This window comes from Drosophila virilis, chromosome 2 (assembly GCF_030788295.1).
Source record: "Drosophila virilis strain 15010-1051.87 chromosome 2, Dvir_AGI_RSII-ME, whole genome shotgun sequence".
Classification (NCBI taxonomy): Eukaryota; Metazoa; Arthropoda; class Insecta; order Diptera; family Drosophilidae; genus Drosophila; species Drosophila virilis.
Window position 1 is genome coordinate 28187848 of NC_091544.1, and position 21810 is coordinate 28209657.

The 21810-nt window shown below is 37.9% G+C and overlaps 4 protein-coding genes and 3 long non-coding RNA genes across 11 annotated transcripts in view; 4 read left to right on the forward strand and 3 right to left on the reverse strand.

The window, feature by feature from the left end:
* Positions 1-940, forward strand: part of LOC6632591 (putative uncharacterized protein DDB_G0291608) — a 31543-nt gene extending 30603 nt beyond the window's left edge. For all 3 annotated transcript variants that reach the window (XM_070207010.1, XM_070207008.1, XM_070207009.1), the window contains one exon: positions 58-940. In XM_070207010.1, the coding sequence (XP_070063111.1) occupies positions 58-703 (646 nt within the window). In that variant the 3' untranslated portion in view covers positions 704-940. The remainder of the gene's footprint in view (positions 1-57) is intronic.
* qin overlaps positions 1-3637 on the reverse strand; it is a 69570-nt gene extending 65933 nt beyond the window's left edge. For both annotated transcript variants that reach the window (XM_002056190.4, XM_015170383.3), the window contains exons 1-3: positions 3369-3637; positions 1741-2357; positions 966-1046 (exon numbers count right to left, since the gene is read on the reverse strand). In XM_002056190.4, the coding sequence (XP_002056226.3) occupies positions 966-1046; positions 1741-2357; positions 3369-3498 (828 nt within the window). In that variant the 5' untranslated portion in view covers positions 3499-3637. The remainder of the gene's footprint in view (positions 1-965; positions 1047-1740; positions 2358-3368) is intronic.
* LOC138910906 (uncharacterized) lies at positions 1350-1644 on the forward strand. Its single transcript, XR_011416102.1, has 2 exons — positions 1350-1460; positions 1538-1644. It is a non-coding gene; the product is annotated as an uncharacterized lncRNA (long non-coding RNA).
* Positions 3638-4012: 375 nt separating the features above from the next.
* LOC6632805 (E3 ubiquitin-protein ligase RNF181 homolog) lies at positions 4013-4668 on the reverse strand. Its single transcript, XM_032433520.2, has 3 exons — positions 4360-4668; positions 4258-4290; positions 4013-4194 (listed from the first exon to the last, which is right to left on the reverse strand). Exons 1-3 carry the CDS (start codon positions 4666-4668, stop codon positions 4093-4095), a joined length of 444 nt encoding a protein of 147 aa, XP_032289411.1. The 3' UTR covers positions 4013-4092.
* LOC116650272 (uncharacterized) lies at positions 4064-5420 on the forward strand. The gene is made up of 3 exons (XR_011416023.1): positions 4064-4196; positions 4262-5226; positions 5283-5420. It is a non-coding gene; the product is annotated as an uncharacterized lncRNA (long non-coding RNA).
* An 82-nt stretch (positions 5421-5502) lies between these two features.
* On the reverse strand, positions 5503-20779 carry fray (oxidative stress responsive kinase frayed). 2 transcript variants are annotated; one of them, XM_070206700.1, is made up of 2 exons: positions 20762-20779; positions 5503-8558 (listed from the first exon to the last, which is right to left on the reverse strand). In XM_070206700.1, exon 2 carries the CDS (start codon positions 8017-8019, stop codon positions 6355-6357), a length of 1665 nt encoding a protein of 554 aa, XP_070062801.1. In that variant the 5' UTR covers positions 8020-8558; positions 20762-20779; the 3' UTR covers positions 5503-6354. The 2 variants fall into 2 exon arrangements, with proteins under 2 accessions (XP_070062801.1, XP_070062799.1); XM_070206698.1 differs by lacking the exon at positions 20762-20779 and adding an exon at positions 14672-14959.
* LOC138910872 (uncharacterized) lies at positions 11596-13535 on the forward strand. The gene is made up of 3 exons (XR_011416022.1): positions 11596-11705; positions 11892-12009; positions 12858-13535. It is a non-coding gene; the product is annotated as an uncharacterized lncRNA (long non-coding RNA).
* Positions 20780-21810: the final 1031 nt, after the last annotated feature.

The following is a 21810-nucleotide window of genomic DNA, read 5'->3' on the forward strand; positions in this document are numbered from 1 at the left end:
AGCCAAAATCAAAGATATAAGCCTATATAGTAAGAAGCACTTTACCTGGCATTTCAGATATCTGGCCATGAAGTTCCAGGAAATGGAGGAGAAAATGCGCGTGGATAAGCAGCGCAAGGCCAATCAGCAGGCGGAAAAACCGGCAGCCCGCGACGAGGCATCTACGCCCGCATTGCCCAAGAACCACAAGCCGTCACCGAAGCACGGCAGCGGCATTAATGCTCAGGTCTATGAGCAGAGCTCGGAGCGCAATCTTCTCATCGATGATGAGATTGATGACATCTCGGAGCGCGGCACCTACGATACATACGGCCAGGCGCCAACCACTATAATGGCGCCCATAACAACAACAACGGGCCAGGACACGCAAACGCTTGGCTTGAGGCCCATAGTCGTATCTTCCACACCGGAGCCAGAGCCAGAGCTGGAGCTGGAGCTGGAGCCAGAGCATCTGCCAGGTGCCGATCCCGAGCTGGAGGCGGACACTGAGCTGGATGGCGATACGCCAGAGAGCAGTGAGGAGGTGAACAAGCTGCAAAGTTTGCGGGACACAAATACGGCAGCAGGCCAAAAACAGCTCGAGACGATAAAAGTAAGCGTCGAGAAGCTGGAGGTGATTGAGATTAAAACGGACGGCACAACCGGACACCTAATGCCCATTGTCAGCGGCATGGGGGAGAGCAGTAAGCAGGCGAGAAAGTGACAGGGGGAGCAACAATAAGAGAGCAATTAGCCTGGTAGGGAATGCTTGCCATATTTGTAATGAGAGAATTCTTGTACTTGTTCGTTTGTTGATTTTTGGATGCCTTTAAATTATTCTTAGCGAGCGATTACTGTAAATAGCTAAACTGTAAATGAAACAATTACTATCTATATATACCTATAGAAAAAGAATTAGATATAGCATGTAATTAAAATAAAGACCCAAGTATTAAGAAAACATTATGGAATTAACATTTACTCACCAGCTGCGCATTGTTGATTTGCAAAAGAGCCGCGTCTATGGAGTTTATTGTCGTTGGAATCTCGGCGACATAACGATGATTCTACAAATAGATCAAATTTAGTGTTGGTTCTATTGATGCGGAGCTAAAATCATTTTCTACGCTACATAACTTGACTATTAAATGTTTGCCTATATTTCGTCCGTTGTGGTGTTTTTGAAATTTTCACCCATTTTTCACATTTGTGGGTGAAATATTTTTATTGAGCCTGTTAGTCTTTTGACAAAGGGTTATGTAGCACAGTGCTTTTAAAAGTCAGTATGCTAATTTATAGCAATTCATCAATTATAAGTCGAGGGCAAAATATAAAGCTTCCGTTCCAGATCAGTTTTAATAATGCAAAAAAAAAAAAGTCAACTTTCTGTCAGCACTATTATTCGACATATTAAATTCATAAATTAATGATACAAATCTGTAATTGCCATGCAATTGCTGCGCATTATTAAATAGAGGGTCGTAAGTCTTAAGGTAACTAGCAGTTAACTTAAGGAATTCCCTACAAGATTTGTCTCTGACTTGCAAAATTATGCAAGTTTCTAGAAATGTGGAAGGCTAAATCAATCAAGAAGAGACTCTGCCTAATAGAGAGAGGATGGCCCAAGACTGTCCGTAAGGAGAGTTTTCGCTGCATTTAGTTGCATTTAGTTAACCGTTGGCTAACTTAAGGGTTTTTGTTGATTCTGTACGAAAGCCCATCAGAAGGATAACCTTTACCTGTATCTGTACATGTACTCACCATTTCGCCCACTGTGCAGGTGATATGATTAAAATGTTGTTTGGTTGCGCACGAGTCGCAGGTGTTGCGCTTGCATGTGGTACAATAGATATGTGCCGGGGCATTGTGGGCGCTGCACATCAGCTGGGCGGGCATACGAAAGATGTCGTTGCCGACACGAATGCCCCTGGAGGCGCGCTTCTTATCGACGAGTCGCTGGAAGATGTGCGTCTTGAGGACGCGACTATGATGATGCACCGTTTCGAAGCATCGTTTGCAATAGAAGGCATTGCACTGCTTGCACTCGCCGCCCGCCGCACAGTGCCCGCACTCGCTGCACTTGGTCTCCAGCACAATCTCGCTCATATTGGAGGGGCAGAGCAGCGAGTTGTTGACCGAATCCACCGAGTAGCGGCGATAGTACTCGAGGCTGTTTGTCTCGCCCAGCACATGATAGTTGAGCTCGTAATAGTCGCGTATGTTGCCCACATATTTGCCATTCGGATCCTTAGCGGTTATTGTTGGCTGCGCCGAGCTGTAGCAAACGGCGCACTTAAAGTCCATTTGCTGGCGATGCTTCGAAATGCAAAATTCGCACATATTATGACCACAAGGCAACAAAAAGGGACGATGATTTTCTGTTGAAAGCATGAAAGAACCGTTTTTAGTGTCATTTAAGTTTAAGTATCCTTGGAAAAATGGTTTGATTTTTTTCAACACAAAACTTATTTCCTGCTAAGTGCTCTCATTACAGCTTTTCATCAAACTGAATTTTACAGACTTAGCAGGATAGGGGAAAAAGTTTATATCCTCTTTAGGTGAACACTATACGAGAATTTTTCACACAATATATCGAATAATTCTGCATTATCAGTTCAAAAACTGCCTTTTTCTACTTATGGTAAATAACTTATGCACGTAAGTAACTTATGCCTTAATATTCCTTCTTCCAGGGGAACAGAGTGTTACCAACTCCCTCTTCAAAAAGTAGCTGAATCCAAATTTAAAATTGATATAAATATTATAAAAATACCAATTGGCAATAAACAGCTACAGGTTATACATAAACAAAAAATAAAAAAAAAAATTACATTAAATTTCTGCCTAAACTATCCAAACATAGATGGGAAGGGAAACAGCTTTTTTTGCAACACTGGCCCAGGGTATAAAAACTTCTGTTTAGAAGAAGCGCAAAAGTAAGACGCAAAATTGAGCGAGAATCGCGCACATTCATACACACATACATACACAAAATAACGGTTTGTTGCTTCAGCACTCAGGCCAATTTGAATGCACACACACAAACACGTACGTATTTTGTCCGCAGAAGTCTCAAGTTTTCATTAACAATTTAAACAAACAAAACAACTTTTATATTTCCAATTCAAGGTGTTACACATTCAACTACTTAATTAATCTAGTTTCTGCCAGGGTATAGCAAATTCTCCTTGTTTAGAAGCAGCACAAAAGCAAAACTGACAAAATAACGGTTTGTAGGTTATGTACACACATCTAATTGAATGCACAAGGCACACACATTTACACACATGCAGTTATACATTTTGCACGCAGGAGTCTCAAGCTTTCATTAATAGTTTTAATTGCCAGGCATTTGCTTATGCTAATCCAATTAACAATAATGTCTTTACCTGCTGCCACTCCTTTGGTATGCTTATGCGAATATTCGCGCGTACATTTTGGGCAGCGCAATTGACTGCGCAAATTGGCTGCCACAAATTTGCGATCGAAAAACTTAACACCACTGTCGTCAGTAATCATTTTTTGCTGGCTTAACAGTTATTCTGTATTCAATAAATACACAAAAACTCGGCCGCAAATGTAATTTTTCCAAGATGCCTGTGAAACTAAAAAATAAAATCGACCGGCTAAATAAAAGTGTGCGTCAATACTGGTTGACTATAGTGTTGGTTAAGCGCGCGAAGATCACTGGTTCGTTTGGCGAGTCAGTTGCTCGAGGTGCGACTGTAGAACTGGTATGCTGTTAATGCACAAAATTAAATAAAATTCGCAATTGACATTGTTTTTTGGTTTTTACCTTTTTATTTTCAAGTCATATATTCAATAAAATATTTTTGCAAATTTATCAGCCCCATGACAATAATTATGAAACAATTTAACACGTAGTTTCGATTACAAAAAAAAAAAAACTAGTTCAATAAAATGTACACTGAACTAGGCAAAGTGTGATAGAAAGAAACAGTTATTTGTTTTATTCTAACTTACCTTTGGATTTGTTTAGCAAACGTTTACAAATTAAAGCTTTAATGGAACATTTATTTGTTATATTTTTTATTGCATTATACACACACCAAAGATTACACCGCCGAATGAAAGTAGATAAATATTTTGATATTAACCAAACATGGAATTCATTAGATTGTCTTGACGTTGACGTCGATTGTCCGCATCCTGCTGGAAACGTCGCAATTCCTCATAAACCTCATCGTCTGTTTCCTGTGAGTATTAAATAGTGAGGTTATGATCTCGCCAAAGACTTAAATAATATTTTATACTTACGAAGATGAAGCGACAAATGGGACAGGAGTTTGCCTTCACAGGTGAGTGGGTAGAGAAATCAATACAATAAAAAATATATTCAGATATTAAAAAGTTGCCCACCTTTTTCAACCACAGCAAAATGCACTCCTCGTGGAACTCGTGCTTGCATGGCAGAATCTTGAATTTATCACCGGCTTGCGCTGGCTCCTTGCACACGGCACACTCGAAATCCTCTTTGACCTCGTCGGCGGCAATGTCATGGATCGGGAGCGCTTCTATGGCCCGCTTAGATGCCTCCGGCACCTCGATCTCCATATCAATGCCATTCATGATGGCCAGCACCTGGAGACGGCGATAATGCCGGTCAAAATCATTGGCGCCCTCCGGTCCTGTGGGCGTATGTCCCAGTTCTTCGAAGTAATCGGCCATGATGCGCTGCTCTCTGCAAAGGTGTATCAAAATTTTGAAATATGTACAGTTTTTGACAAGCTCAAGAAAAACTTTTAGTATATCTTCTCATTTTTTTTTTTTTTTTTTTTTTTTTTTAGGGGGTTTGTAGAGCCAAATGCCATTTTATTTCAAAGTCAAATTAAATCGTATACAATTTCTCTCATATGTAAGTACAATAAGTTATACAGTTTGAACTCGATCCCAACTATATGTAGATAGAGTTGACACTGATCTGCGCAAAGCCTAGGGCTTAGTGTATTTAGTAGCTAGGTATATTGTAAGAGGTCTTTGCATTTAAAATGTGTTCTAGAGCTATGATTAGTTTAAAAGTTTCCTTCAACTAGTCTAAAATTACAGGCATATACTGGCATCTCGGGATTGCTACAGACTCTATAGTTCAGGTTTACTGTATTTATAGACAAGGTATCGTTGAGCTGAGCCGAGCTGAGCTGAGCTGAGCTGAGCTTAATGATGTTGGAGCAACTGAAGCCATCGTCAAAGGCCATCAAATGAATATAATTTGAATGATAAGAAAATGTATTATTAATGTAATATTAACAAAAAGAAAACTATATTAATAGGAATATTTCCAGAGTTCTTTCTGCCAATTTTGAAACTGAAAACTAAAGAAATGCATTTAAAATAGAATATTTGGAAATATGTTATTAATTTCCGACCTAGAACCGATCTTTATAAATTGTAAGCTATAAAATATTACAAAATTATGTCATACTGAAAAACTAAAAAAAAAAATAAATAAATACTTAAAATACCGAAATCTAAATACCCTTGAAAGAAAAAACACAAAATGAATTTGTTGTTCTCATTTCTTTTCTTCGTTTTCTTGTTGTTGTTTACTTTATATGCTATAAGTATGTGTTTTAATATTCATTAGATGTAGGTTTTACTGTACTTCATGAACAATTAAATACAATCTTTTTTGCAGGCAAACATAATTAACGGTAATTGGTAACTAATTTAGCTGCTGGCGACACAACTGTACCACCTGAACAAATCAATCGACTTAAAGTTTTACGTGGGTAGTATGGAGGGTGGCGCGGGGGGACAAAACTTACAACTTAAACTAGTTTAGAACGCTAGAGAATAAATTAAAGATGCCCGCAAATGGGGACTAAATAGTAGCCGCTACAAATTTACATATATGATGATGTTGTTTAAATACATATATATATATATATATATATATATATATATATACGTGATATTGTAGGAAGTGTAAAATACATACATAAATATATTGTTTATATATATATATATGAACTATATATGCAGAAAATTAACAAATAAGTACACGATTTTCGATTTAGCGTGGGTGCTGCGACTAACTACGGCAGGTTTCGGGAGGTAGGAACGCGGGGGGGAGGAGGTATGATGTAATTACAATGCGCAGAACGAAAGATAGATAGATAGATAGATAGATAGATAGAGATAGAGATAGTTACATATAGCTATTATCGTATTAGGTATATAATTTCTATAGTAAACGAACGGCTTGCGTTTTTCTTTCTTTCTTCAGATCTATAACTAGCATTAGCATTTACAGTTATAGTACTAGTTCTAGTCTATAGCTAAAAGCGGCGCAGGCGATATAACGGTAGACCGTAGGGTTCCCAACGAACTGTGGCACTAGGCCAACTCCGTGTCCTAGTCGGTAATGGATATCTGTGCATAGCCCACAAGTGAACGCTCATCGGGCGTTTCGCCCGGCTGTACGCCGGAGCTAAGCTGGAACGTTATTGTCTTCATGGTGTCGCACTGGGCGATCAGCTGATCCAAATGCACGGCCATCGGTTGGGTGTCGAGTGCATCCACTAGACCCGCATCCACCAGCTCCGTGGCAATGCCCTCGGCGGTATCTTTGCCCACGGCAAACTCGAATCGGATGTCGTGCAATTCGCGGCGCAAATTGCGCATGCGCAACACCAGATTAACGGGTGGCGCATCCCCAGCAGCTGATTCACTGGGCAGCGGCATTTGTGCCAGTCCAGCTGCAAGCTCCTGCGTGCCTGACGGAGCACCAGCTGCTGGAGCGCCAGCTGTGCCGGCGCCTGGCGTCACCGTTGCCGAGGAGAGGCTGCGTGTAATTTCAGGTGTTGTCTCATCGCGATCGCTGTCCGAGGAATCGGCACGTTCGAGTCGATTGATGGGACGATCCTCGGACTCGGAATCGGATGAGGGATGCTTGCGTCCACCACTGCCGCTGGCATTGTCCTCCTCCTCGCTGGACCATACCCATTCGCCGGTGACGGTGCGATGCAAACGACCCGATGCGCCCGGCTGACGTTTGGCCGCCTTGTGGACGCGCGTCTCCATGCTGGGGCCGGATTGTAGCAGGGTTTGGGTTAAATATTTGCGATCCTTGGCCTTTTTGAAGAATGCATGCTTGAGCAGCTCGCTGGCAGTTGGACGTTTCGATGGCTCCTTTTGCAGGCACTCAACGATCATTTTACGGAATGTCTTGCCATAGGCCTTATACTGATCCTTATCCTCGGCGCCCGTATCCAAGGTGGGCGGCTCATTCTGCAGGGTCAACATGAGCACCTTCATGGGTGGATATTTGTGATATGGTGCTGTGCCCGTTGCCATCTCAATGGCCGTTATGCCAAACGACCAGATATCCGCCTTGAAGTCGTAGCCATGGTCCTGTTCCATCACCTCCGGCGCCATCCAGCATGGTGTGCCCACGAATGTGTGACGCACCTTCTGACGCGACAAATCTCGACCGGTCGCCAGCCAGGCGCTAACACCAAAATCAGCGATCTGTATGGTACCATCATCGCCGATGAGTATATTGCCCGCCTTGATGTCACGATGGATCTGGCCATTCGAATGGAAATACTCGAGACCCTTGAGCACCTCCTTGAGGACGGTGGCAATGGTTGCCTCATCGAAGACACCTTGCTTACAATTGGCCGTGCGCATCTTATGCTTGATAATGTCCAGCAGGGATCCACCCTCGAGGAGGCGCAGCACCAGCCACAGCTCCTCGCGCACCACAAACGATGTGTGATAGGTGACGACATTCTCGTGATTGCACGACGACATGGCCTGTATCTCCTTGAGCAGCTCATCCATAGAAGTGTTCCATTTCTCCAGATTGATGCGCTTAATCGCGCATTTCTCATTCTTGGGTATGCAATAGGCGCCATGCACCACAGCCGTGGCGCCCACACCAATTACATCCCTCAGCTCGTAATCATCCTTGGAATTGGGCCATGGCTGCTTCTCGGGCGCCACTAGGGCAGCGCCAGCGGTCGCCGCAGTGCCAGCCACATTATTGCTGGACAGCGTGGCAGGTATGGAAGTCATGCTTCTGACCGCGTGCGGTGGTGGTGTCCCTGGACGTTTGCTGCGCAACGGTTGCTGCAAGATTGCGGGCTGGCTCTGGGAGCGTTGCGTTTGTCGTCGCGGTTGCCTGGCTATGACACCAATGCCAGCTATATTGAGCTCCTGTGGCTGATCCTCCTGCTCCTCTTCCTGTTGCTGCTGCTGCTCGCTTTGCTCCTGTTGCTGCTCTTGCTGCTGCTGGCCAAACTCAGTGTCGTGTTGCCTGTAGTAGCTGCCGGCCTGTTGGCTGCTGTTGCACTCTCTGTTGCGCTGTTGCACGTTGTAGCTGCCGGAATTGGCGTTCTCCTTGGGCTGCTGTTGCTCTGCCTCCTGCTGTTGTTGCTGTTCCTGCTGCTTCTTGCTAAAGCAGCCAAAAATGCAACTTTTCTCTATGTCCGACTCTTCAGATACTTTTATGCTGCAGCTGCTGCTGCTGTAGTTGTTGTTGTTATTATTGTTGTTGTTGTTGTAGTTGTTTTTGTTGTTGTTGTTGCCGTTGTTGTTGGCGAAGTATGCAACTTCTGCAATAGAGCAAAAGAGAGTACATATAAGGTTGAGCCTTGCCACAATAAAATAAGCAAAAGCAAAGCGATTTTGAGTATAATTCATTCAATATCTCAATATGCAGATGGATTGATTGATTGAAGTACTTTAATATATCAATTTGCAGATTGATTGACTTATTGAATGCAGTAAGAGCTTGTTCGATTTTGTTGCATGCAACACTGCTTCAATATATCAATATGTTGATTGATTAACTGACTGATTGATCAATGCACAGGCTAAACAGTCTGTAAATAGTTTCGTTTTACGAGGAAATAGATTTTTTTTGAATTCACCCACAAATGTGGAAAAACGACGGTTACCAACGGTTCTATATTTTGACTACCAAACTGAATGCAGCGCCCACTGTGCCACTAAGCGTTTAAGGGGGAAGTGTTTCATTTTGGCTAGAAGCTCGCGTTCGGACTCGCACCCGTTTGTAAAGTAAACAAAATGTTTACGCCCCGCAGCACATGTCGCATACACACACACACACACACACACACATACATAACCAAGAGACCTGCTGCCCTGCTAATGACTGATAAAAAGAGTAAAGGCAAAAATTTTTCCATAAAACTGATAAGCATTGTGTTTTGCGTTTTTATGAATCAACTGCATTTAAACATGAGTGTGCACGCAATTTTAGACGCTGACTGTACAACACTAGCGGCAAACAAAGTGTGTACTGCTACTCTCTCTCTCGCTCTCTCTCTCACTGCCTCTCGCTCTTTCTCTCATTTGCTGATCCGTTGTAGCATAAAAATTGACGCTCCACAATCAGTTTGTTGCGTGCTGTGCGGAGGTGTGCGAGGGACCAATGACCGCATTCAGCTATTTTTAGATCGCTACAACAACAACAACAACAACAACAATAACAACAATGTGTAGAAAGTGCAATTAGGAATTCAGTTTACAGTTTTTATTCGAGTTGTTGCAGCTGGATAAAGTTAGATTGAAGGCACTGTTATCACAGTTAGTTCGAAAGATTAGGGCGCTTCAATACACCAAATTCAGTTTTTTTCACTGGGCGCGACTCATTAATTGTGTTCAACGTCGAGTCAATTGTGCGTCCGTTAGCAGTGCTCATACTGTCTCTATTGCTATGTGTTTTCATAGGCTGATATCTAACAAAAGCAAAAAGGAAAATAATAAACAATAGAAATATAAAAGTAATTTTTATCTAGGGCGCGCCGTCAGGTAGCTAGGGTTGAGATTATGTCAAGAACTGTGCTCCAATTAGAAAAAACTGAAACCGAATATAGCGAAACATTTGCCGAATTTCGCAACAATGAGAAAGACAAATAAAATTCTTGAAAACACTAACAAAATGTTTACACAACAAACACATTGTATGTATGTATGTATGTGTGTGTGTGTGTGTGTGTGTGCGAGCGTGTGGGGGAGTTCGAGTAGTCACACAGGAAATATAATTTATTTTTTTAAGAAAAGGAAAACACTTGGTCATGGCGCTATATGCATGCTAATTTAAGCAAAATCTCGAGAGAAAAAAATAGCAAAGAACAAAAAAGATTTTAAAATAGCAACTAGACAAAACAAAAACAAAATAAAATACAAAAAAGAAACCCACAGCAAACGTTGCCAGGCGCCGCTAACTAAATTCACAATGAATCAATATTAAAATCACACTTTAGCTAGGCAACTGCGGGGGGAGGGTAGCGGGGTATATGCTCACACGATCATGTGAAAATGATAAGCAGCGTGTGTTGTCACACGACCGCAAAGAAAATTGTCTCGATGGGCGATCACAAGAGTTCAATTAGTTTCGATTAAGGCCTGCATTTCTCATTTTTATTGATTTCACGCAAAAGAAATCAAAACAATTTACGCAAAACAATGTATAATGGTTTCTTCATTGCTATGGTAATTACATTTTACAGTATGGTGGCCCCTCTCTCCCTTTCTCGCTCGCTCAAGCGACGGACGATCGACGTTGGTAGCAAAACGCACGCGCGCGTTTTTTTTCTCGTTCGTTCTTTCGGTTCTTTTACTTTCCGCTTTGGGTATCGTTTCGCTCGACGCGATTTCGACGCGTTTGTATTCAACGCCGCGCAACAACTGAGCGTATGTTGGCGCAGCCCAAAGCGGAATAGCCCCCAAAGCCACAGCGTGAAACGTCAGCGCCAACGTCAGCAGCAGCAGCAGCAGCAGCAGCAGCAGCAGCAGCAGCAACAGCAACGGGCACAGCGCGTAACAAGTGTGCGAAGAGACGGGCAGTGGTAGCAAGTAAAAAACAAACAACAACGTACATTAGAACTACAAAAATAAATGTATTGAGCAAATATCAACAGGCAGCAGTTGCGGAAGAGGGGGAATGTGGTTTAGAGTGCACTGAGAACGCAAGAATGAGAAAGAGTGAGAGAGAGCGCTATGATATAGTTGCACAGTGGGTCACGTGCCCCAAATAATCAAGCGAAAAATACTTTTCAGAAATGGATTCTATGGATATGTTTACAAACATTTTAGATTATTATTTAATTAGCTGCTGATTAATAATCATATACATACATATATATCTTGCTAAATCCAGTCTCAAATCTGAAGATTTGAAGCAGAAATTTTGTATAAACACGTAATATAAAATGTTACTTTTGACATATTTTAAAAATTCCTCTATAATTGTTGTAAATTATTATTTGTTTAGCATTCAATTCAATTCGTTATGTATTGGAATGGGTATGATTTAAGGTTCCCATTTAAATAAAGTGTAGCGCATTTGTAATTCGTATAAGTACATATAGAAAGAAGATATTCCAGCTGGTTTGCGGTTAGAGTTTTTTTTATATTGTACTAGATTTTATCAACACAACAACAACAGCAACGTTTATAACAAACGAATACAATTAGCAACAACAGAGCTCCAAAAAGTGGAGCATTGACAAGACAATGTATTCACACAGCTATAACCCACAATAACCCTCATCCCCTTGATACACAGACACACTCATCAAATATAAAGCTATCTGTGAATACGTTTTGTATCTATGTACGTAGAAAGAGCCGTCATGGAAAATTCGTGAATCGCATTGCCGACTGGCTAATGATTTAGTTTCCATGTCTCTAGCATATGGCACAGACGCATTTCTTTGACGTTCGCTAAATATGTATGTACACTATACATAATATATGTATGCATGTATATATTATCTTTATCCACATGTATTTAGAGTCTACATTTTCGACTCAAGGCATTTAATGCTGTGCATTTTTATGCGCCATCATCGACTTACTTATAAAAATAAAAATTCGCGTTAAACATTTCTCATTTCGCTGCGTGCGTTTATTTATAGAGGAGTTCGCTTCACGGTTTTGCATATCATTTCCAATGCAATCAACGTTGCCTAGGAACAGGAGCGCTGCAAGGGCGCGGCGCGACGAGCTGCTGGCCGTACATGGGGGACGCAAAAGGTGATCACGATCGGCTAGCCGACGATTGCATTAACAATGTGGAGTGCGTAACAACGATACGTGTGTGTGTGTGTGTGCGTGTGTGTGTGCGTGTGTTCTGCTCGGAGACCGGCGTCAACACATTTCGCGTTTATTGCACTTTGCATGCGCAAATATGTATTTATGAGGTTTCTATTTTTAGACAAGGCGATTTCTGTACGATCTTAATAATTTCAATATTGACACATTAATGAGCTATAAGCTGAAATGTGCTTGAACTCTATGGGAATTTTACTACGAGTTTTTTGATTTTACATTTACAGATAAACATTAATCGTAGCTGCGAGAGATCAAAGTTAATGTTCTCATTTGACGTTATTTAAAATCATATTTACGGATTAGATGTTTGCTAAATGATGAGTTTTATCAAAAAAAACTTATTAATTATTATAAAAAATGTAGAGTGCATCTTTGTTCATTTTTCTTTCTGGTAAAACCCAGTTGGAGATTTAATAATAAAATTATAGCTCAAGATCGAAGATATTTCCCGTGCCAATGCCATTAAAGGACAGATCTCTAACAAGTTCAAAGATAGTTCAAAGGTAGAGAAAAGTTAAAAAAAATCTTCCCGCTTGTCCTTATAATGAGTTCGGCAATAATATAAAAGATATTCAATCCTCTGCAATTATTTTTATATAGCGTGAAAAAATAAATGTTAGGACCAAATTGAATTTATAATCAACTATTATACTATACTTTTATTAAAACATATTCTCAATTCAGTTATTTTGTCAAAAATATAATACATGTGCGCTCTAACAATTATAGTTATATTTTATAAATGTGTTTTTTTATTTTTAAATATTTAGATGGAAATTTCTCTGAAAGGGCAGTTCGGTCCATTTTTGCTGGTGCCACTGGAAAATCCTTAAAGAGGTTTCCGAAAACTATTTATATTGAAAATAAACAACAAACAATTCTAACAAAAAACTCGACTTTTCCGATCTCGTAAATATACTTATATTCTTGAGACGAGTTTATATATCCAACTCCGTCTGTCTGTTTCTGTTTAAACTTGTCTCTCAGTTTTAAGGGAGGTTTTTTTAATAAATCCCAATCAAGCTTGGCATTTACGAGTTCTGCAAAGATTCACACGTTAATGTTTGGAAAAATTTGCATTTCAAAATATACTCAAAATACTCAATAAATTGAGCTTTACAAAGCCATCAGCTTTATGTCTACAAGGGTATTACATCTTTGGCGTGCCAAAGATATATTTTCATTTTAGTGAGAAGATAAATTGAGCTTTGCATTAAGTTGTTGCATTTTCAACGCGTTAATTTCGAAGAATTTTGATAAATGATTTGTGAGGTGTAAAATGTTGAAAAATAAATTGCAAGTACATCAAAATTTGCTTTGGCATCGTCTAAAAATAATATACACATACGTGCCCAAGTCCAGTCTGTATTTAGAAGAAATATTATGAGCACCAGATTAAGAATCAAAATTAAAATGTTGCCGTCAACTGACCTTAGTCGTTGACAAGTACAAGCATTATAAGTGTATACGAATATGTATATAAAATATATGAAATGCATTATACGTTTCTATAAAATTCTATTTGAGGTTGTCACCTTATTTGACAACACAACATGGATGATCTGAGAATCAAGTATGCACTAATAAGGAAATTACTTTTTTTTTCTTATTGATGACAATGTAATGGGGTGTAGCTTTTATATAAATGAATTACAACTTTATAAACAAATTGCAGTATAGCTTTTTTTTATTTAACGGTTAGAGTTCTATTAGCAGAACCGAGAATTATAAAAATGTCAGGGTAAAAATTGGTTCACTAAATGTGTGTAAATAGCAAAATATAAATAAAATATCAGAACTTTAGCTTAAGCTAAGAAATTTGTATGCCCTGAACCAGTTAAAACTGAGTAAAAAGTGTGTCATGTTTTTGTTTCATGATGCTGCCAGGGAGATGGCCTAGAATCAATAGCCGAGTCGATCTAGCCATGTCCGTCTGTCTGTCCGTCTATCTATCTCGAAATCCTCAAGAGCTAGAGACTGATATATTTATGTTTCCCATTTCATTTTAGAAGGTGAAGGCTATCACCCAGTCGGGCACTCCCTAAGAGAACACCACGGCTTTATTTTGTAGGAAATAGTAAGGTTAGCTAAATCTATACATACTAGGTATTTATATCTTACATTTCTCAAGCTATGTTTACTATGCTTTAAAATTTATAATTATAGAAATTATAAATATGGCAGAAGTTTTTGTTGCGATATCGTTGTGTATAAGGCATTCGGGATTATAGTATATTCCAAATTTTAATTCGTTTAACATAGACCCACAAGCAGACGGATCTACATCAGCGCGTTAAACTGATCAACAATATATACTTTATAGATCGAAGACGCCTCCTTACGCCTGGTACACACATATGTACAGAAATAAAATACTCTTTTTGCCCCTTGCCGATCGGTTCGCGGTATAAAAATCAACATGGAACTCCGACCCTAAATTTAGGCATTTGCATTTGGTAATCTTTTGCTTGGCTTATGAATGATAAATGCGCGCACTTTTAAATCTTTTTAGTGATACAATAATAAAGTAGTTTATTTCATTTCACAGTAAAAATATTGTTTAAGTAACAATTTTGACACCCACTTGGCTTTAGGCAAATCATGTTTAGGAACTGCATTTTGATGGGCTGCAAAGCTGGGTTTCACTTTTTCAGTTTTATATTTGTTTTGTTTTTTTTTTTTTTTTTTGGCCACTTGTGTGAACTAAGAGTTGAGTATTGGTGCGCCGAGCCGAGTGCTTGGCACAGAATCGGGGCACTTGAGATGGCTTTTGAAAACGATCTGATTCGATCGGCGGCAACTGATATTGTGGCCGCAATCGAATCGCGTGCAATTTAAAATCGCATTGCTAGAGCGGTCGGTCGGTCGGTCGCTCCTCCAGCGCGATAATCACAAATTCGACTGAACTTCACAAATCGTTGTAATCAAACATTTAAAATGAACATTTCGTTAAGCAATAAACAACAATAAAAAATTAAATGAGCGCTACAAATGGCGGAACACGACGGCAACGCCGAATGCGACGAACCCCACAAACAAAATAAATAACAAAAAAAAAAAAAAATAAGTGCGAAATTTTTACCGCCTCCATTGGGCATACATACGTGAGTGTGTGCGTTAGTTACTCGCATTACCTACGACCAATACAGCCACAACCTGGGGTATCTGTGTGTCGGCGGGTGGATTTACTGGGGGGGATTTGTAGTTAAGGCAACTGTCTAAACGTAATTTCCTTGACTTTTGCCATTGATTGAAAATTCAAATTCAAATTAATTAGTACTGATTTATTGACACTCCCAGTTCTTCGGCCTTTTTCGTTTTTTTGTTTTTTATTTTTTGGCGGGGCTTTTGATTATGTATTTCATCAGGGATTTCAAAGTTCGTGGAAAACTTTATAACAGTCGCTTGCAGGCGCCGCTCCGGCACTCTATGAATAACTACTTTTATTCACTCGGTATTCTTTGGATCGATTGTAAATAAAAACAAAAAATAAGCAATAAAATAGCAAAAAGTCGGGCACAAGTCTTGCCTTACAACCAGCTACTAATTATAAACGATTTATAGAGCATCAAATAGTTGACTATCTACTATTCAAAATTGTTAATGAAAATATTGTAAAATTAAATGCATACAATTTTACACTAATATATAGGTTAACACCTGCTTTCAGGGTTCTGGAATTTTATTACACTATCTGAAATTACTTTTTTACTCAGTTTTCGACCAACAAAAAATATTAATTACATTTAATAAAAAGCGACAAAACTTAAAAATTCACCAACAAAATTCAGCGAGGACGCTTGCATGCTGCAAAAAGTGTAAAAAAAGATTTTTGATAAAGAGCTTTGGAAATAAAATTGAACGCGAAACGTCACCCACCAAATCTTTGATCCCCCATGGTGTACAAAGTAGGAATGCATTTTCCGAAAAGTGTGAAACACTCCTTAAATGAATTCGAGCAAAGATTGTTGAAAATGAGTTTAGAGCCGAAAAAAGTTTTATACTTGTGTATGGCATACTAAAAGACATTCATTCCAATATTAATCCAATTCCAATATTAATGCCGAATAAAATAAGTTTATTTAATATTCTGCTTTGCAACAGTTAGCTTCATTTTTTCGTTTTTTCAACCCTGGTCCAAATACATTTTAGAAGTTTTATTTGAATACGTATTAGCAGCTCTATGCCGAGGTACTTTTTCTAAGCTGCGTAGTTATTATTATTTTTAACAATTCGCACACAGTCTTTTCAGCATTTATTTTTAAAATGTTGTATATATATATTTGTTACTTGTTATTTGTTTTGGTTATTTTTTTTTTTGTTTTTTCCTTCTCAAAATGCCCAGAAATGTGCGAAATTTTCTTAACGGCTTGAAAGCAACTCAATTGTAACATAGATACTGTATCTAGGAGGGATTTATTTATGCGTACCCGTAACACGAGTCAAGTGATCAAAATTGGCGTCAATTTTAGCACTCTAAAGCGAGAGCGAAAAATATCTCAACAATTAACGCCTTATTTTATAGCACGTGTGTGGGCGGGACAGAGTTGCGAATTGTCTGCAAGGTTTGGTTGGCAAATTTCTATAAATTTGTCTATTTTATGCATATAATTGATGGGGCATTAACACACAAGTTAACAATGCCATCAGACAGGCCACGAAAAGCATGAATGACCGCAACGAACCGCGCCCAACCGAACCGATTCATTGTGCATAAGATCCATAGACATATATAGCACAACCGACAAGAGTCCAACTAAAACAAATGGAACTACATTAAATATATTTCTTGTTTTATACACTTGCAGAGGGTATTATAGTTTAAGGACGTGTTATGTAAGGCGTAGATGAAGTCCCCTATATAATATTATAAAGTATATACATATATTCCTGATCGGTATCAATAGCTAAGTCTATGCAGACCTATCTCTCATTTCGATCGTCAAATTAGCATTTAAGAGTTTTTTACAAAGGTTCTATATGTGTGCAAATCTTACCATAGTCAGATCACATTGAGGCACAATCGGTACAGTGTGGCCTTTTGCATAGAGAATTTGTTTGTTTTTCCAACATAAACAAAAGCCCGTTTAAATCGTCAGATTTTCGATATTATATATTCTATATATTATATTCTAATAGGTGCAATGAATACGAGATTTTGAAGGGTATTTGATCTTAGGCGTGCCATCATTCACATTTTGTCTTTCTCTTTTGTTTCTATTTTCAAACAGTCTAAAACTTTCTAAATGAATAGTTCATTTCAAAAATGCGAAATATGCCCGAGTGTCTGCTCATGTGTTCAATTTCAATTTGGTTTGGCAATTGCCAGTTGTTTTAGCCAAGGCAAGGACGCGCGTCTATTGCTCTCTGGAAAGGTGTGCAAAATATTGCAATATGCTTAAAAGCATTTTGATAAACAGTGTTCTTTATATTGTTTTTTATTTTTTTTTTTAAATATATATATATATTTTTTTTTGATAAATGTTCTCCACCTGCGGTGCGTTGAATAATAGCGAGGTTGTTATTTCAGTTGAATGAACTTTTAACAGCAGGAAGTCATATATAATTGTGCGGCTATTAGGAGGAGCTACAAATAAGACATAAAACTTTAAGTGCTAGTTAATACAGAATATGCGAGTCTAAAGCATGAGAAACGTATTTTACAAATAGTTAATTAGCATTTATTTATAACAGCAAGTTAAGTACACTGTTCACGCACAAAACTCACTTTGCTGACAGAAGTGGTGAAAATAATAATAAAGTAGGGGGAATCCCACAAAATCTCTCCAATTGCACAAGAGCTCCTCGACCAGCCTGATGACAGGAAGAAAGTAGCTCGTGCTGAAGAAGCTTGGATTTGAAAGGTGGAGTCATACATTCTTTTATCCAAAGCATTAGCTGGACATTCAAAAAATGTTAACTATCCTAACTGTTGCTTGTGAAACTTAACAAATATATATGTTTAATAAATAAATATATGCATGTGTAAAGCTATATTTGCTATACAAGCAAAAACTCTTATACTTTCCTAATAATTTGATATATCTTCAAAATAATAAGTTGTTAATTTAACAATATTTAAAGTTTAATTTAATTTTTTAATGGGTACAATAGAATAAAATCTTAATTTGTAAACTAAATAATTATTATTTTTATGCATTTAATTTATTTTAATTTTAATAAAATTATATTGAACTATAAATATGTTATAGAGTTTTAAGAAATTCCATCTTTAAAACTTTTTAAGACAATAAAATATCTATTTTTATATATATATTTTTTGTAGTCTATAAAGACTTATAAATGAATTTTATTAAGATAATTGCCAGACATGTCTAGTCTAATCTAGACCTGATAAATGTGATTGATGAAAATTGGCCAGGGTAGATCTAACTTAGCTTATTTCAAACCTGACTTTTGTTAAGATTACACAAACTTGTTTTTAAACACACACACAATTATTTACCACATATTTATATATTTATATATAAACTACACTCAAAACTAATATTTAACACGTCAAAACAATATTTATATTATATAAAGGAGAATAAAAACTAGAAATCTCCATTGTTCGGAGCATGTACTCGTACCTATTCTATTTGCTCTTATATAATATTTTCCTCACTTATATTAAGAAAAAAAAAACAAACAATAATACCATAAAAAAAAAACCTTAGAACGAATCACGTACCGTTTTAGCGATTTTCAGATGCGCACGACATTTTCCTCAATATGCAAATGATTTAAAAAATAAAAGCAACAAGTAAAATATTTGCGCGCCTGATGACAATGACTAAAAATAGCCGCGCACAATTGAAATGCCGTTCCATATAAAGCCAACCGACTTTTTTATGCCTTTTGTTATTATTTTTTTTTTTCTTTTCTCTTTTTTTTTATTGTTGCTAAATTTAAAGCGCAGCAAGTGAGTGGGCAACCGGGTACCAACTGTCCAGGAAACTTGCAGCTTCCATTAAATAACGAGAAAGTAAGGATTTTTTCGGCACGCTGAAGATCTAATACCCTTTTTGGCTTGCAGATATGCGAGTATAGCAAAGCTCGTAAATGCTGATTTCAATTGAAATAACTTGGAAAAGAGAATATATTTTGTCAGACAAATGCTTGTTTTTCGACCGATTCTTCCTATTTATCTATATGATATGGTACTTCAATCTTAATAAGATTCGGCTCATAGTATGACTTGTAAATGCCGCGTTTGTATTCGATATCTTTATAAACGAAGAAGTTTTTCATACATGAACTGAATTTTGGACCAAACGATTTGCATACATATACCAGAATCATACAGTAACCAACAAATGCCGATAGGATATCTTGATAGTTAAAAGGTTTACCATTGAGCAATCTACTTCTCTACCGATTGTTCCTATTGCAGCTATATCATACAACAGCTATATGATATACAGATTGACATTGTTATATCAACTCGTTTGATGATACTGATTTAGCATATGTATACTTTATGGAGTCGCAGTCCTTCTAAGCGTTACACACTTCATGACAAAATTGTCATAGCCTCCGCAAGGGTATAAACATGTCACATCTCTCTCTCTCTCTCTCAGGGATTGACCCTGCAGAAATGGAAATTTACAGGGGCACAACAACAAAAACAATAACAACAACAACTAGAATAATAATAATAATACAAATACACACACACAAGTTCAAAGTCAAGTCTTAATGTAAAATGTCAGTAAAAATGGGGGCGCCACAAATTGAGTGACAGTCTGTACGAAGATGATGATGTTGTGGATGCCTCATGATGATGATGATGATGATGATGTTGTTGTTGTTGTTGCGCATAATGTTGATCATTATACCCATGCCCGATCATTATGTCAATTTGTTGTTGTTTTTCTGCTTGGCTAAGCATGCGAATGAATTAAAACTTGGGGAGCCAACGTCAGGCCCAGGCAAAAGCAAGCAAAATTTAATTAACAGTGGCGCACTATAAGTACCGGATAGATATGTGTATATGCGTAGATACAGTGACAGCTCGCTTGAACGGACAGAGAGCACGGCAAACTTTGTCATGCTGAAGAATGCATACTCTTGTCAATATGAGATACGTAAGACGAAAGAAACTAAGTATGCTCAGTTCAGTCAAAATATTTGGATAATTTATAAAATCTTTATGCTACCACTACAAAGCTGGATGCTCTTAAGAGATACTCAGCTGCGCCCTTATGGGCTTTTACTGTACATACAGATATTTAGACATTAGTGTCTTTCTGGCACAGTGGCCACTCAAATTGTTCGCCTGCCCGCCGGCCATACACAATTTCCGCGTGTTTACATGCTGCCAATTAGGCGATTAGCGGCGTGCTGTGCTGTACGTGACCCACTCACAGACACACACCCTCCCACTCCCCTCCCCTTGGCTGGATGATTTCCTCTCGATTTAATCTCGATTTTAGATCACAATTTAGATTCGCAATGTGAAAATTGCAATTAGTTTAATTAATGCATTTTGTCTACGCGTCTGCCTCAAATCTTTTCAATGCTGCTGACTAATCCCAAAACTGAACACGATGCCAATTTCTTTAATCATTATACATATGTATATATATAGTTGTGCATGATAAATGGTTGTGCGTAATGTTATGTTAAATCTGAACACATCTATAAGTAAAAACAATAAGTTAAAACTTACCGACTTGTCCTGCTGAATCTGCAAGTAAAATATATATGATGTTTATTTAATTTATGTGATATATGCATATTTAAGCGCTCTCACGTTTGATGTATAAGCTTATGCTCATGTGAGTATATAAATATATTATAGGATCTTATTTAAAATTCCGCCAAAAACCAATCTAAAATGCTCGACTGGGAAATACTATTTATTCGACAATATCTTAAACCTTATCTATGAAATTGCTTGCCCTGATTAACTGATTGACTGACTGACTGATTTACTGAATGACGGATCGACTGACGGATTGGCTGATTGATTGACTAATTGACGCATTTACTAATTGATTGACTGACAAACTGATTGATTGACTAATTGACTGATTTACTGAATTACTGATTGACTGACTGATTGATTGTCTGACCGACTTAAAGACTGATTAACTGACGGATGGTTGATCAACCTACAGCTCGCACCTTATGTAATAAAAGTGCACGCTAAAATAGGCTTTTGGAGATATCAACCCGGAAAGTGTGTAAATCGCTAAAAACATTTTTATAAAACTTGTTTGTTTAGCATCGGATCAGCTTCAAAATCATTTTCAAATATCTTTGTTCAAATACATTTGAGGGGTGTTTCGCACTTTTTGGAAAATCCATTGCTTTTCAGTATATATATGAACGTCTTTCAGGCTTTCTGATTAAATCCAAGTATATTCGGTTGAAAATGAGGATCAAAGATTATTTTCAAAGCCCTAGTTAAGAACTTATGGAAAACGTGATTGTTTTTTGTTTTTTTGTTTATCCGAAACTGTGGTAAATTGTAATTGTAAATGTAATTTATCTTATTGTGATGAACTATGAATAAATTATTTTGGTTACACACAAATAGTTGAGTTGTATCCCTCGAAATTCTTCTAAGACTGTTAAAAATTTAGGAACATATATAACCACTGATAATTAACTCTAATTTCGAGTATTACAGGAAAACTTCTATTTTGTTAAAGATATGGATAATAAATGGGTTTTATATACCCTCTTCTAACGAGTTACTTTATACTTTAATCT